Here is a 13,441-nt window from a genome sequence, read left to right as displayed (position 1 = left end):
AAATAGGCCTTCTCTCTCCAGGGTGCAGACCTATGCCATTCCCTCTCCCCTCTCCTTCCCCTGCAGGCACGCATCCCCTACTTCTAGGGGCCTCCTGTGACTTGCAACCAGGGGAGCAATGGGCAGTGGCAGCTCGTCCCGGGCTCACCCCCTGAACCCGTGTCCAAGGCCCCCTTTTCTCTGCCTGCCCAGTGAGCCACAGCGGCCCCAACTGGGCTCTCTGTTGCTTCTATGCCCTTCCTTGTTGCACTCTCCTAAGCATATTTTTGCTGCGGTCAATAAATTCTTGCTTCCTTTTCTACACACAAAAAAAGGAAAAATACATTCTTGTTTTTTTGCTTTATTTTCTTATTAAAATATATATTTTTTTAAGTTCCTGGTTTTCAGGCACAATGCTCAGTGTTGTCGGCTCTCAGAAGCAACTCCAAGGCTTCCTTGAAGAACTTGTAAATAAAATTGTCCTTTCTGAATCACCTCTGAGATCAACATTTCAATAAATTAGAGTAGAAATATGCAGTCACCTTAAAGCCTCCAAACCGACGGTGTTTGGGTGGAGGGTGGATGTTGTCAGTGGAAGCGAAAACTCAAGCCCGATTTCCAGGGTCAATAACGAAGCCATCTTGCAGGTGGGTCCCCAGGCCCTGAAAGCCATTATTCCTGTTTCTGGGGTTTTTTTTTTGTTGTTTGTTTGTTTTTTAATATATTTTATTGATTTTTCACAGAGAGGAAGGGAGAGGGATAGAGAGTTAGAAACATCGATGAGAGAGAAACATCGACCAGCTGCCTCCTGCACACCTCCTACTGAGGATGTGCCCGCAACCAAGGTACATGCCCTTGACCGGGATCAAACCCGGGACCCCCCAGTCCGCAGGCCGACGCTCTAGCCACTGAGCCACACCGGTTTTGGCACCTGTTTCTGTTTTAACTTTACCCTTATCTTGCCTGAAGCCTAGGCGATGACTTTGTTTAACTCCCCTCATTTTGATTCACCTTCATAGTTATGTTTCAGTTTCTCCCCTGGGTCTGCCTAGAGACGGGAAGACTGCTGGCCACAGTTGCAAGCTTTCCATCTGTAAATTGGCATCCGTGTTCCCCATACCCTGGTGTGGCGACCTTGGTTTCGGAGATCCACCCCGAGAGATGCTGATGAAATCGGTTTCTGAGCCTGCAATCCTGCGAATCATCGGGACGATAGAGTACATTCTCCCAAGCAATGCAACCTCCTGAGGCCTCCTGGGAAGCAGCCAAGTGACTCTCCAGACAACGCCTCTCTCCATTGATGAGAGGCCAAGGGAACCACTTCCCCTTTTGAAAAATTTCTACACTTGGAATTTTATTACAGTTTTTAGATCAGAAGACCAGTTTAAATACAGTCAAACCAACAATTTCAAGTGAATCACTGTGTATTAGACATTCTGCTTGAGCATCTAACAAACATGTTCTCTAAAAAAAAAAGGTATGACTTTTTTAAAGCTAGAACTACACTTAAAGTGGGGGAGGGGGAGCTATTATGGATTTTAAAATATTTAAACATACCAACCAAATTCGGTGACACCTTGTTTAGAGCCTTTTGCAAACAAACTGTGTTAGGAAAAATAACAGCCCCCCCTCCCCGGGACCTGCGTATTACCTTACATTGAAGAGTCTTTGCTAGTGTGATTAAAGGGCCTTGACATGGGGAGATTAGCCTGCGTTATCCAGGTGGGTCCATTATAATCACCTAGATCCGTGGTCGGCAAACTGCGGCTCGAAACGCCACATGCGGCTCTTTGGCCGCTTGAGTGTGGCTCTTCCACAAAATACCACGGCCTGGGCGAGTCTATTTTGAACAAGTGGCGTTAGAAGAAGTTTAAAAAATTTGGCTCTCAAAAGACATTTCAATCGTTGTCCTGTTGATATTTGGCTCTGTTGACTAATGAGTTTGCCGACCACTGGCCTAGATCCTTAAAAGCAGAGATTCTTTCCCGGCTCGGGTCAGAGGGAGACATGACCACGGAAGAAGGGTCAGAGATGCAACAGAGCTAGCTCTGAAGATGAGCGTGGACCATGAGCCAGGGAACGCTGCCTCCAGAAGGTGGAAGAGGCAAACAAGCCGATTCCTCCCTCAAACATCCAGAAAAGAACGCCCTGCTGGCCCCTTCCTTGTAGCCCAGTGAGGCCCATGTGAGACTTTCAACCTAGAACACTGGTAAGATACAGATTTTGTTCTAAGTCACTAAATTTGCAGTAACTTGTTACAGCAGCAATAAATACTAACACACCAACTCAAAAAGATACTCAAGAGATTTTTTTTTTAAGCAGGGGTTGGTTATTAGATGGAATATTAAGGAATTAATGTTAATTTTTGTTAGGGCATAATAATATTTGGACTACCTTGTAAACTCTTGTTAGATTTTCATACTGAAGTATTCCATAGATGATATGATTCAGTATCTGACATTTCCTTTAAAATACTGCCCTTCTCACCTCAGAAAATAGTGGGAGAATAGGTAAGACGTTAAATTAGCAAAAGGTTAATTGTCGAAGGTGGGGCTCATGATATTATCCTCTTACTGTGTATACTTGAGATTTTCCGTAAGTTAAAAAAAAAATGAACCTAGGAGAGACTACTTGTGTGATAATGAAAATGTTATATATCAATACTGTTCAGTACAGTAGCCACTCGTCATGGAGCTATTGAGCACCTGCAATCTAGCTAGTGCAATAGCATACTTTTAATTTTATTTATTTTAATTAGCTAAATAGCCCGATGTCGCTAGTGGCTACCCTATTACACAGTGCGGCTCTGGATACTGGAAGAGTGCCATGAATAGCCACATTCAGTTAATAAGTCAGTGCACATCTGTTATTTCTGTCTGCCCAGCCTCTTTCCTTTTCCTGCTAATAGCAGTACCCAGCTCCCACCCCACTCCGGACCTTCTTCCCCAGAGGTGGGGCTTGAGATCCAGGCTCTAGTACAACTGCTTCCTGGCCCCAGTGGTTGGACCAAGAATGACCAGAGCCATGGCAATGGTGCTCCTCACTTGGAACTCTCTGCATTAGGAGGTGAAGCCGCTCCCCCGACTGGGAGTTATATAGATGGAACCCTAGAGCTACTTCCTTGCCATCATGTTCCCTGACACACTGAGGTTCCTGAGAGTAAAGCCAAAATGTGGATAAAGATGGACAGAGTCTGGATTCTCAAATTCTTCTCTCCCTTGTTTCAGTTAGATAAGCCAATAAATTATTTTGTTTGTTTATGCTATTTTTAAGTTCTATCACTCGCAACCTAAAAGTCTTAACATAAATTCCCATAAAAATACTTCTTAGCCCTGGCAGGTGTGGCTCAATTGGTAGGGCATCAACTTGTGCACTGAAAGGTTGCGGGTTCGATTCTTGGTCAGGGCACATGCTAGGGTTGCAGGCTCCATCCCCAGTAGGAGGTGTGAAGTGTGCAGGAGACAGCTGATCGATGTTCCACTCTCAAATAGATGTTTCTCTCTCTCTCTCCCCCTCTTCCTTCCTCTCTCTGAAAAAGCCCCACAAAAAAACAAAGAAACTTCTTATATGTCAGGGTCATTAGCAAAATAGTAAGAATAATGGCACTGCTATCTAGACTGAATTGTGTCCCCCAGATTTTGTATATTGAAGCCCTAACACCCCCCTCCACCCCCGCATCTGACTGTACTGGAGATAGGGCCTTTAAGGAGGTGGTTAGGGTTAAATATGGTCATAAGGGTTGAATCCTGATGTTACAGAGTGCTGCCCTTTTAAGAAGAGGAAGGGACAACAGAGCTCTCAGCCGTGTGAGGACACAGTGAGAAGGCAGCTATCTGCGATCCAGGAAGAGTCCTCCCCAGAACCTGACCATGCTGGCACCATGCTCTGGGACGTGCAGCCTCCAGAACCGTGAGAAAAGGAATCTGTTGTTTCAGCCGCCCAGTCTATGACATTTGCTAAGGCAGCGAGCAGACTAACACAGTACAGCCGCCCAGGGGCTGGTTACTACCAGTTCCTTCTTCAGGGTGAAGTGGACCCTGATTAGAAAGAATTGTGACATATTAATGTTTTATTATTCTGCTCCCATTCTTTTCTTTTTTTAAAATATATTTTTATTGATTTCAGAGAGGAAGGGAGAGGAAGAGAGAGATAGAAACATCAATGATGAGAGAGAATTACCGACCGGCTCTCCTGCACGCCCCCAACTGGAGATCGAACCCGAAACCCAGGCCTGTGCCCCTGACCAGAATCGAACCCGGGACCTTTCAGTTCACAGGCCAACACTCTATCCACTGAGCCAAACTGGCCAGGGCTCTGCTCCCATTCTTGATTTCAGCTTAGTCTGGAGTTGCTTTTCAACTCTGGTTTTTACTTACTTTATTTTAATTTTGCTTTAATATATTTTTATTGATTTCAGAGAGGAAGGGAGAGGGCTAGAGAGATAGAAACATCAATGATGAGAATCACTGATTGGCTGCCTTCTGCACGCCCCCACTGCGGATTGAGCCCGCCACCTGGGCATGTGCCCTGACCGGGAATCGAACCTTGACCTCCTCGTTCATAGGTCGACACTCAACCCCTGAACCACGCTGGTAGGGCTGGTTTTTACTTTTTTAAATAACAAAAAGAGCCCTCACCGGTTGGCTCAGTGGATAGAGCGTCGGCCTGCGGACTCAAGGGTCCCAGGTTCGATTCCGGTCAAGGGCATGTACCTTGGTTGCGGGCATATCCCCAGTAGGAGGTGCACAGGAGGCAGCTGATCAATGTTTCTCTCACATCGATGTTTCTCTCTCTCTCTCCCTCTCCCTTTCTCTCTGTAAAAAAAATCAATAAAATATATTAAAAAAAAAAAAAGATCAGCCCAGCTATCTTGAATCTCACTATCAATTGAAGTGCATCTATAATAGTATATAGATTTTAGTGAGATTAAGCAGCTAGAATTATATTTTAAGTGGGAGAAAATGCTGATAAATCACACAGAGTCAAATTATAGTATTGATCTTTTTTAATTTTTCAGACTTCAAATAGGTTAAGAAAGTAAAATTCTCCTAAGTACTGATTCATAGGTGTTCAGAAGTGGCACACATTCAGTTTCAGAGTAATATTCAGTGATCCCTCTAAATGCAATTGTAATCCTGAATTTAAGCTAAGTACAACAATAATTAAATACAATAAGCTAAATACACACAAAAGCTCTATATCCTGATCTACAAAAGTAGGTTCCATAGCCACACACGGTTTAGTCAAGTACGCATTTCCACAATGAACAGGTACTAACAAATGTTAACAAAACACCTAAATGCTTGTCCTGCCGTCAGCTTTTTAACAATGCCATTCCTGCTACTGAAAGCATTTATTTTTACACAGAAGGCAAATCTGGCCTGGGAAAATGAGTTTTCTTAAAACTTGACAAATAGTATAAGCCCAAGAGGTTTTAAATCAAAAAAGTCTTCAACATGAAGCACTCACATGAACCTTTTAATTTCTCTCTCCCAAAAAGCATCCTATCAAAAGGAAAGAATATTAAAACAGAATATTACCTTAAGACAGATAAATACTCCTACAAAAGACTGTATTCTCTTCTATCATCTCCTCCTTAAAAGAAACACAAACCATTTCACTATCTTTTAATAACCTCTTAGATTACTGTACTCTTAAAGCTTTAAGTTTTAATTATCATGTCTTAGCTATCAGAAAGTCAAAGATGCCATTTAGAGTTCACATATTAAAGAGCATGCCCTGGAGGGGGAAGCTGGAGGGGGTCAAAGGGGGACATATGTAATACTTTCAACAATAAAGAATTATTTAAAAAATAAATAAAGAGCATACCCTACAACGGCACAAATACACCTGATACATAAATACTTCATTGTTTAGAATTCAGCGGTCGCCAACCTTTCGGACCTCACGGACCACCAGTTGGCGACTGCTGGTTTAGACAGTCAAAAGTCAGAAGGTACTACATGGTTTGCAAGATCCTGTAACTTATGTATGGTCATTAAAACCCAATAAGTAATTCAGGTATGGTCGTATAATGGCTGGCAGTTAAAGGCTCCAATATCACTGTGTGTTTTTTAATTTAAAAAAAAATTTATTTTTATTGATTCAAGAGAGGAAGGGAGAGGGAGATAGAAATATCAATGATGAGAGAGAATCACTGATCGGCTGCCTTGGGGATCCAGCCCGCAACCTAGGCATGTGCCCTTGACCGTAATCGAACCTGAGACCCTTCAGTCCGCAGGCCAATGCTCTATCTACTGAGCCAAACCGGTTAGGGCTCAAATATCACTCTTAAATAGAAGACATGAAAATAAAGGTGGGAAACTTTGTGCTCCTCCACCTTTCACTTACATCACTAGTTATCGGGACCTTACTATGGAAAACGTATGGTTATGTATTTGGTCTCCCCAGAAGATAAGGAAGCTTCAGCAAGTTCAAAAGTTGTCAAGATCCATAGTTTGCTTCATCAAATGCTTTTCTAGCTCGTTTCAATTCTTCATTCATAGTGAGCAAGTCTTTAACCCTAGCAAACTTCCTTGGGTCCTTCCGAATCAAAAAGACGATATCTTCAACTTGTACCCGCCCTTGTCTTCCAATTGACATGGCCTTGTGAGTCTGTTGCAAAAAAGCATATTAAATTCAATTGATTTTAAAAAATATAGTATTTTACTGTTTTAATTTGCATGTACTTATCATTCTTTTTTTTTTTTTTTTAAATATATTTTATTGATATTTTACAGAGAGGAAGGGAGAGGGATAGAGAGCTAGAAACATCGACGAGAGAGAAACATCGATCAGCCGCCGCCTGCACACCTCCCACTGGGGATGTGCTCGCAACCAAGGCACATGCCCTTGACCGGAATCGAACCTGGGACCCTTCAGTCCGCAGGCCGATGCTCTATCCACTGAGCCAAACCGGTTTCGGCTCATTCTTTTTTAAATTTGCATGCTTAATACTGGTGAGTTTGAAGATTTTTCTCTTCTATTAGAGCTATTCGTTTGCGAATTATCTTCTATTCATACCTCTATCCACTTTCTACTGTGTGATTAGCACCGTTTCTCTTAATGCTTTAATATTTTTAACATTTTTTAATATTAAGGACACAAAAGCTATCAAATTTACTGGTGTTTCTTTGTTTAATTTTTGATATATGTAGTTTTTGCCTTCACTGTGTAAATTTTGTAATTTCTTTGTAATCACCCATTTCATTTAAAATTAGTGTCCATCTCAATATTGGTGGCTTTCTTAAAATCAAATCTCACCCCCTATCATTATATATTCATCCTGTGCAAAAGCAAAGGTTCATTACATTATTCCTGATGACAAAAAAGGGAAACTAAATATTAAGGCTTTAAATAAATTTGAGCACATCCATTCAATTTTATAAAACCATTAAAAATATAGTGTTATGCAATGACATGGGGAAAATGTTCTAGGCTTACCTAAATGGAAAACAACAACATCAAAAAAAAAAAAAAACAACAAAAAAAAAAAACAGGTTATAAGACTGTATATAACTATATAATTTCAATTTTATAAATTTTAAAAATATATGCAAAAAGACAAAAGAATATTCACCAAAATCTTAGCATTAGTTGTCTCTATAGTAGGTGTCTCATATATGTGTATGTACACAGACACACATATACAATCTCCATTCCTAATGGTAAGTAGTAATCAGTAACTTCCACAAAACGGGCACTCACATGGATATTTTATTTCTAAAGGATGCCATAGTTCTAGTCTTATCTATAAGTTTAAATTTAAAATCTTTTTTTCAATTAACTAGGACCAATAACAAAAAAAATATCTTACCATTTCAGTGATGAACTCTATAACAAGGTCTTCAAGAATATCCACGGACTCAGTATAAGGATTCTGGTCATCCCCAAACCCATACATCATACATCGTACTGTAAGAGAAAAATCATTCTTATTGGACAGATTTAATCACTTGATCAATACTTTTTTCAAATTAGAATTGAACCAAGTTGTCCTGGCCAGGTGACTCAGTTGAGAATCATCCCGTACACCTAAAGGTTGTGGGTATAAGTCCCAGTCAGGACACACACCTAAGTTGTGGGTTTGATCCCCATTGAGGGTGCATACAAGAGGCAACCAAGCCCTAACTAGTTTGGCTCAATGGATAGAGTGTCTGCCTGCAGACCAAAGGGTCCTGGGTTCGGTTCTGGTCAAGGGCACGAACTTTGGTTGCAGGCTCCTCCCTGGCCCCAGCCCTGGTCAGGGCTCATGCAGGAGGCAACCAGTCGATGTGTTTCTCTCACATCGATGTTTCTCTCTGTCTTTCCCTCTCTCTTCTACTCTCCCTAAAAATCAATGGGAAAATATCCTCGGGTGAGGATTAATAACAACAACAACAACAACAAAATACACACACACACACACACACACACACACACACCCCCCATATATATATATTAAAAAAAAAAAAAGAGGCAACCAACCAGTGTTTCTCTCTTTCCTTTCCCCTCTCTCTAAAAATCAATAAAAACATATCCTCGGGCGAGGAATTAAAAAGAAAATTATAGAACCCGGCCAGTGTGGCTCAGTGGTTGAGTGTCGACCTATGAACCAGGACAGCAGTCGCCAACCGGTGGTCCGCAGACCACTGGTGATCCGTGAGGTCCGAAAGGTTGGCGACCGCTGAACCAGGAGGTTATGGTTCGATTCCAGGTCAGGGCACATGCCTGGGTTGCGGACTCGAACTCCAGTAGGGGTTGTGCAAGAGGCAGCCAATCAATGATTCTTTCTCATCACTGATGTTTCTCTCTCTCTCTCTCTCTCCCCCTCTCCCTTCCTCTCTCTAAAATCAATTTTAAAAAACATATAAAAATATTAAAATTTTGATGGCATGGCTAAAGTAATGTCTGCCAGGATTCTCCAAAAATGGTAATACCCTTATTATTTTTCCTGAAGAGGTAGACTTCACTAGTAGGGAAATATATTTCACTGGAAAACATTTTAGAGAGGAAGTATGTAAACTGTATTTGGTTAAAGGGTCCGTGAAGACAAACAAATACCTGTGAATGCTTTGAAAGTTTCTGTTACATTAGCAAAAAAAAAAAAAAAAAAAAATTTTAAAGGATCAGGAGAACAGATCTTAGTAAGATATATTCCAGTAAGACAAGCTGTGAAGATTCCAAATTCTTGTCATCATAAAAATAAAGGAATCCAAGAATGAAAAGTTTCTGCTAAGAACCGACTACGCAAGCATCACTCTGGGGTGCCCTGGTGTAGGATCCCCTTCGCACGCTGCCAAAAGAAGTAAAACCACAAACAAATGGAGTACATGGCATCAGAGATGGAACAAGGAGCAGTCAGCTTTAGGTGAGGAACTGAGATATGGAGAGGAATCTGAGTGGTAAAAAAAAGAGAGAGACATAATGGCCTGCAGTTTCAAGAGCCTTTGGGAACTGTTTATATCTGACTCAGCATCAATGACCCAGCTATTCAAGTGCCGCCCTATTTGTCAATACTCAGCCATAACTATACGTAAGGGAGCCGGAATGGGAGATGAAGAGCAAATTCTCATGGTGCCTTTCAGAATTTGGCCTGGACCAGTCCCTCCTGCTGCTGACAAAAAGAGTCAAACATGTCGACTGAGGGAGTAGAATGGAGGGTGGATACATTATAATCTCTATGCCACTGTAAGACCCTGTACTGTTCACCACCTTCCTGCCTTAGTCCAGCACTCCAATTTAATTTCCAGGCTCAGCATGTTCCAGGATTCATCCTAACCTTTGGTCAAAAGTCCCTGCTTCTATTGCAGCAAAGGTGTGGGACAAGGGAAGAAATGGAGGTATGTTCTTAGGCCTTAAATCGAAACACTGATCACATTTCCTCACTTGAAAAAAAAAGAGAGCGTGTGTGTATATATATGAATATACATCCTATATAATAAAAGCCTAATATGCGGTCATTCGACTGTTCGCTATGATGTATGCTGACCACCGGGGGGCAGTGCAGAACTTGGTGGGCGTTGGCAACGCAGCACTGGCAGCAGGCAGCCATGGAGGCACTGCCGGCCCCAATGGGCCCTGACGAGAGCGGGACCGAGAGCAGGACCATGACTGCAGCAGGATGGTGGAGCAGGTGAGTGGGCAACACCAGGCCAAGGCGGTGCGAGCGGGGCCCCAATCACCCCCCCTCATGGCGACGAGCGGCAGTGGCAGGGAGGTGGGGCCACTGCCCAGTTCCCAGGCGCTGAGGGAGCCAGGCAGGAGGCCTGCCCCTATCGATTGCCCTGTACCGGATGGTGGAACAGGTGAGGGGGCGGCGCCAGGCCAAGGTGGGGTACCAGGTGGGGCTGTGAGGCTAGGGGGCGTGAGCTGGGGCCTGATCTCTGCAGGCCACTGGAGGGACCCTACCTGTGCACAAATTCGTGCACCGAGCCTCTAGTATTTATATTTGTGTGTATGTAAATTGTGGTTGGGATCATTACTAGCTATGATTCACAAATTAAACAGAATTGTACAGGCAAGTCTGAGAATAGTGTCCCTATAGGAAAACAATTCAGAACAATAAATCTACTTTGCTTTTGTTTAAATATATTTTTATTGATTTTAGAGAGAGGAGAGGGATAGAGAGAGAGAAACATCAATTAGAGAAGCTTATTGCCTGCCTCCTGCACGCCCCCTACTGGGGATATAGCCCACAACCCAGGCATGTATCCTGACCTGGAACCGAACCATGACCTCCTGGTTCATAGGTCAATGCTCAACCACTGGTCCACATTGGCCAGGCCAGAACAATATTTATTAATCTACTTTGAATGCACATGTCCAAAACGTTTTATCTACAATAAAATAATTGTAAATATTACTTACATTCTTTAGAAAAAAGTCTCTTTCTTTTACCCTGCCCACCTTCTGCACCTCCTCCAATTTCTTCATTTTCTTCTTCAAACTAGAAGTTAAAATGTATACAGAGAAATGTCAAGTCATTGCACTGCACTGATTTTTTAATAATTAACATTTCCCCTCCACTGTCAACACTGACATCATGCCAGGAAGCCTAAAGCAAGCAGCAAACACACATGAAACCACAGCATTTTGCTCAATGGATAGAGCGTTGGCCTGCGGACTAAAGGGTCCCAGGTTCGATTCCGGCCAAGGGCACATGCCCGGGTTGTGGGCATATCCCCAGTAGGGGGCGTGCAGAAGGCAACCGATCAATGATTCCCTCTCATCATTGATGTTTCTATCTTTCTCTCCCTCTCCCTTCCTCTCTGAAATCAATAAAGAAATATATTTTTTAAAAAAATAAATAAAATGTCCCTAACAAATAATCCAACTGCCTCTCCCGGAAGAATTCCATTGACTACCCTTTTTCCTTCCCAACCAAGCATGTTGGCCTATTGCTAGGCCGTTTTACTAGTACAAGAGCTGGTACTGAATCAAAGCGAGGACAGACTACAGTGCTGGGAACGCTCCTTATGTAAGCCTTCGCCCCACTTAATAACATGAACCCCGAGAACCAAAATGAAGTAACTTGCTCACGGGCAATAGAAATTGTGAAACCCAGCTTCCGACTTTCGGTCCATACTTTACAGTAAGTGGACAGTTTTGTTAGCAGTCGAACTGCTGGTTCGCAGGGAGCGCTAATAAACATTCGCTCTGGCCTCCGAAGACTCGGGGCTTAATCACAAGGAACAACAACAGCCTGTAAATTATTGGAATCGAGAGTCTAGGCGTTAGAAGGGGGGTCTGGCAGGTATGGACCAAACGCAAAGGTAAGGGGCCGCCTTCCCCTTCTCCCTTCACGTCCTGCCCCACGTCCTAAAACAGTGAACGGAAGGGAAAGGCTTGGCACAGCGTCGAGTCCCCGACTCTCCCGGCTTAAGTCACTCAGGAACACAGACCCGACTCCGACCTCGGCCTCCGCCACTGTCCCCGGGGGAGGGAAGAAAAGAGCGCGTGGGAACAGAGGTGGTCACTCACTGTGGGGTCCTCTTCCTCATCCGCCATCCCACGGGCCAGCCCACAGCGCCGGGCCCACCTCGCTCCGAGCCGGCTTTTACAACTTCCGCCGCCTCACTTCCGGTGACGCGCTGACTTGGGCGGGGCCTAACTGGGCGGGGCCTAACTGGGCGGGGCCGGCAGGGGGGTGGGGAGGGACGCGTGGTGCCGCCTAAGGGCGGAGCCCAGACGCTCTTTAGGGACGTTGGCATGAGCTCCTGGCTCTGAACCCACCGAGAAGGAATTAAACGGCGAAGAAAAGGAAGCCCTGGCGGCGTGTACCTGGTTGTCACCCTAAATGTGCTTCTGCATGGGGGGTCACCACTATCTGATTCGGGACTGCCAAGCAATGCATGGATGGTTATGGGGCGAGCCGGCGGTCTTGGGCTGCCCCAGGTGTGTGTTTAAACCATTTCAACAACTTAGAGTTCCATTGTTACTCATGCCAAGCTTTGTGCTGGTTACTGGGGATATTGTTCTTTACTACGAGTAAAAGCTTCGAGTTTTCAACCCCACCGACCCATTCTCCAGAGAGGGGAGAAAGCCTGGAAATGGAGTTGATGGTACTTACATAAGGCATAAAAATCCCAAAAGTAGGAGGTTCAGAGCCTCCAGGGTGGGGGAAACATCCACATACTGGAAGGGGACTTACCCCAACTCCACAGGGACGGGCGCTCTTCACTCAGACCCTCCCAAACCGCACCTAATATCTCTCTTCATCTGGCTGTTCATTTGTATCCTTGATCATATATATCCTTGAATAGACTGGTAAACGTAAGCATTTTCCTGAGTTCTGTGAGACGTTCTAGCAAATAATAGAATACAAGGGAGAGGAGGTCACAGGAACCTCCAATTTGTAGCCAAGTGGGACAGAAGTTGTGGGTATCCTGGGGGCCTGTAGCAGGGGGACATGAATGCCAGAGATGATATATGTTCTGGAAGTTTGTGATGGGGGAAGGGGACCCTTCCAAGAAGGTCTGAGAAGTCTCCTTTGAGAAAGTGAGGTTTGAACGGAGGCCTGAGCGGTGAGTGGAGTTAGCCAGTGAAGGAGGGAGGAAAGCGTGTGCTGTGCCCCAGACTTATCCTGTACTTTCCCATCTCCTTTCCTTTCTATTGAAATGCTACATGCCTTTCAGGCCCAGCTAAAATGCTCCTCCATCAAGCCTTCCCGGCTCTCAGCCGAAAGCACTTTCTCCCTTACACTCCCACAGCCCCGGTTTCATTTTCCTGCAACACTCCTGCTTTCTGCTGTCTTTTCTGGTTATTTATACACCACCCAGCTTATCTTGTCTACTAAATCTTAAACTTATTAAGAACAGAGTGTTTCTCTTTCATCTCTGAGCTCCCAAAGGTTAGTGCATTCCTGACACTTAAAAGTCCTGGAACAAATATTTGCAGCAGAAATGAATGCCTGTTTGACATCCCTTTTCAAATATGTTGTAATTCAAATGAAGCTATTGTTGTGAGCTGTGCCTTTGGGGAC

General features: G+C 43.9%; 1 protein-coding gene across 1 annotated transcript; it reads right to left on the bottom strand.

Annotated features, from left to right (window-relative positions):
* Positions 1 to 4,965: 4,965 nt before the first annotated feature.
* TAF13 (TATA-box binding protein associated factor 13) lies at positions 4,966 to 12,066 on the bottom strand. Its single transcript, XM_080647691.1, has 4 exons — positions 11,941 to 12,066; positions 10,828 to 10,906; positions 7,796 to 7,893; positions 4,966 to 6,594 (listed from the first exon to the last, which is right to left on the bottom strand). The coding sequence occupies exons 1-4, from the start codon at positions 11,965 to 11,967 to the stop codon at positions 6,424 to 6,426; spliced, it is 375 nt and encodes a 124-aa protein (XP_080503817.1). The 5' UTR covers positions 11,968 to 12,066; the 3' UTR covers positions 4,966 to 6,423.
* Between the last annotated feature and the right edge of the window lie 1,375 nt (positions 12,067 to 13,441).

The sequence above is a fragment of the Plecotus auritus genome, assembly GCF_963455305.1.
Source record: "Plecotus auritus genome assembly, chromosome: 12".
NCBI lineage: Eukaryota > Metazoa > Chordata > Mammalia > Chiroptera > Vespertilionidae > Plecotus > Plecotus auritus.
The sequence above is the reverse complement of the archived record's forward strand: the minus strand, read 5'-3'. Positions and strand labels throughout refer to the sequence as shown.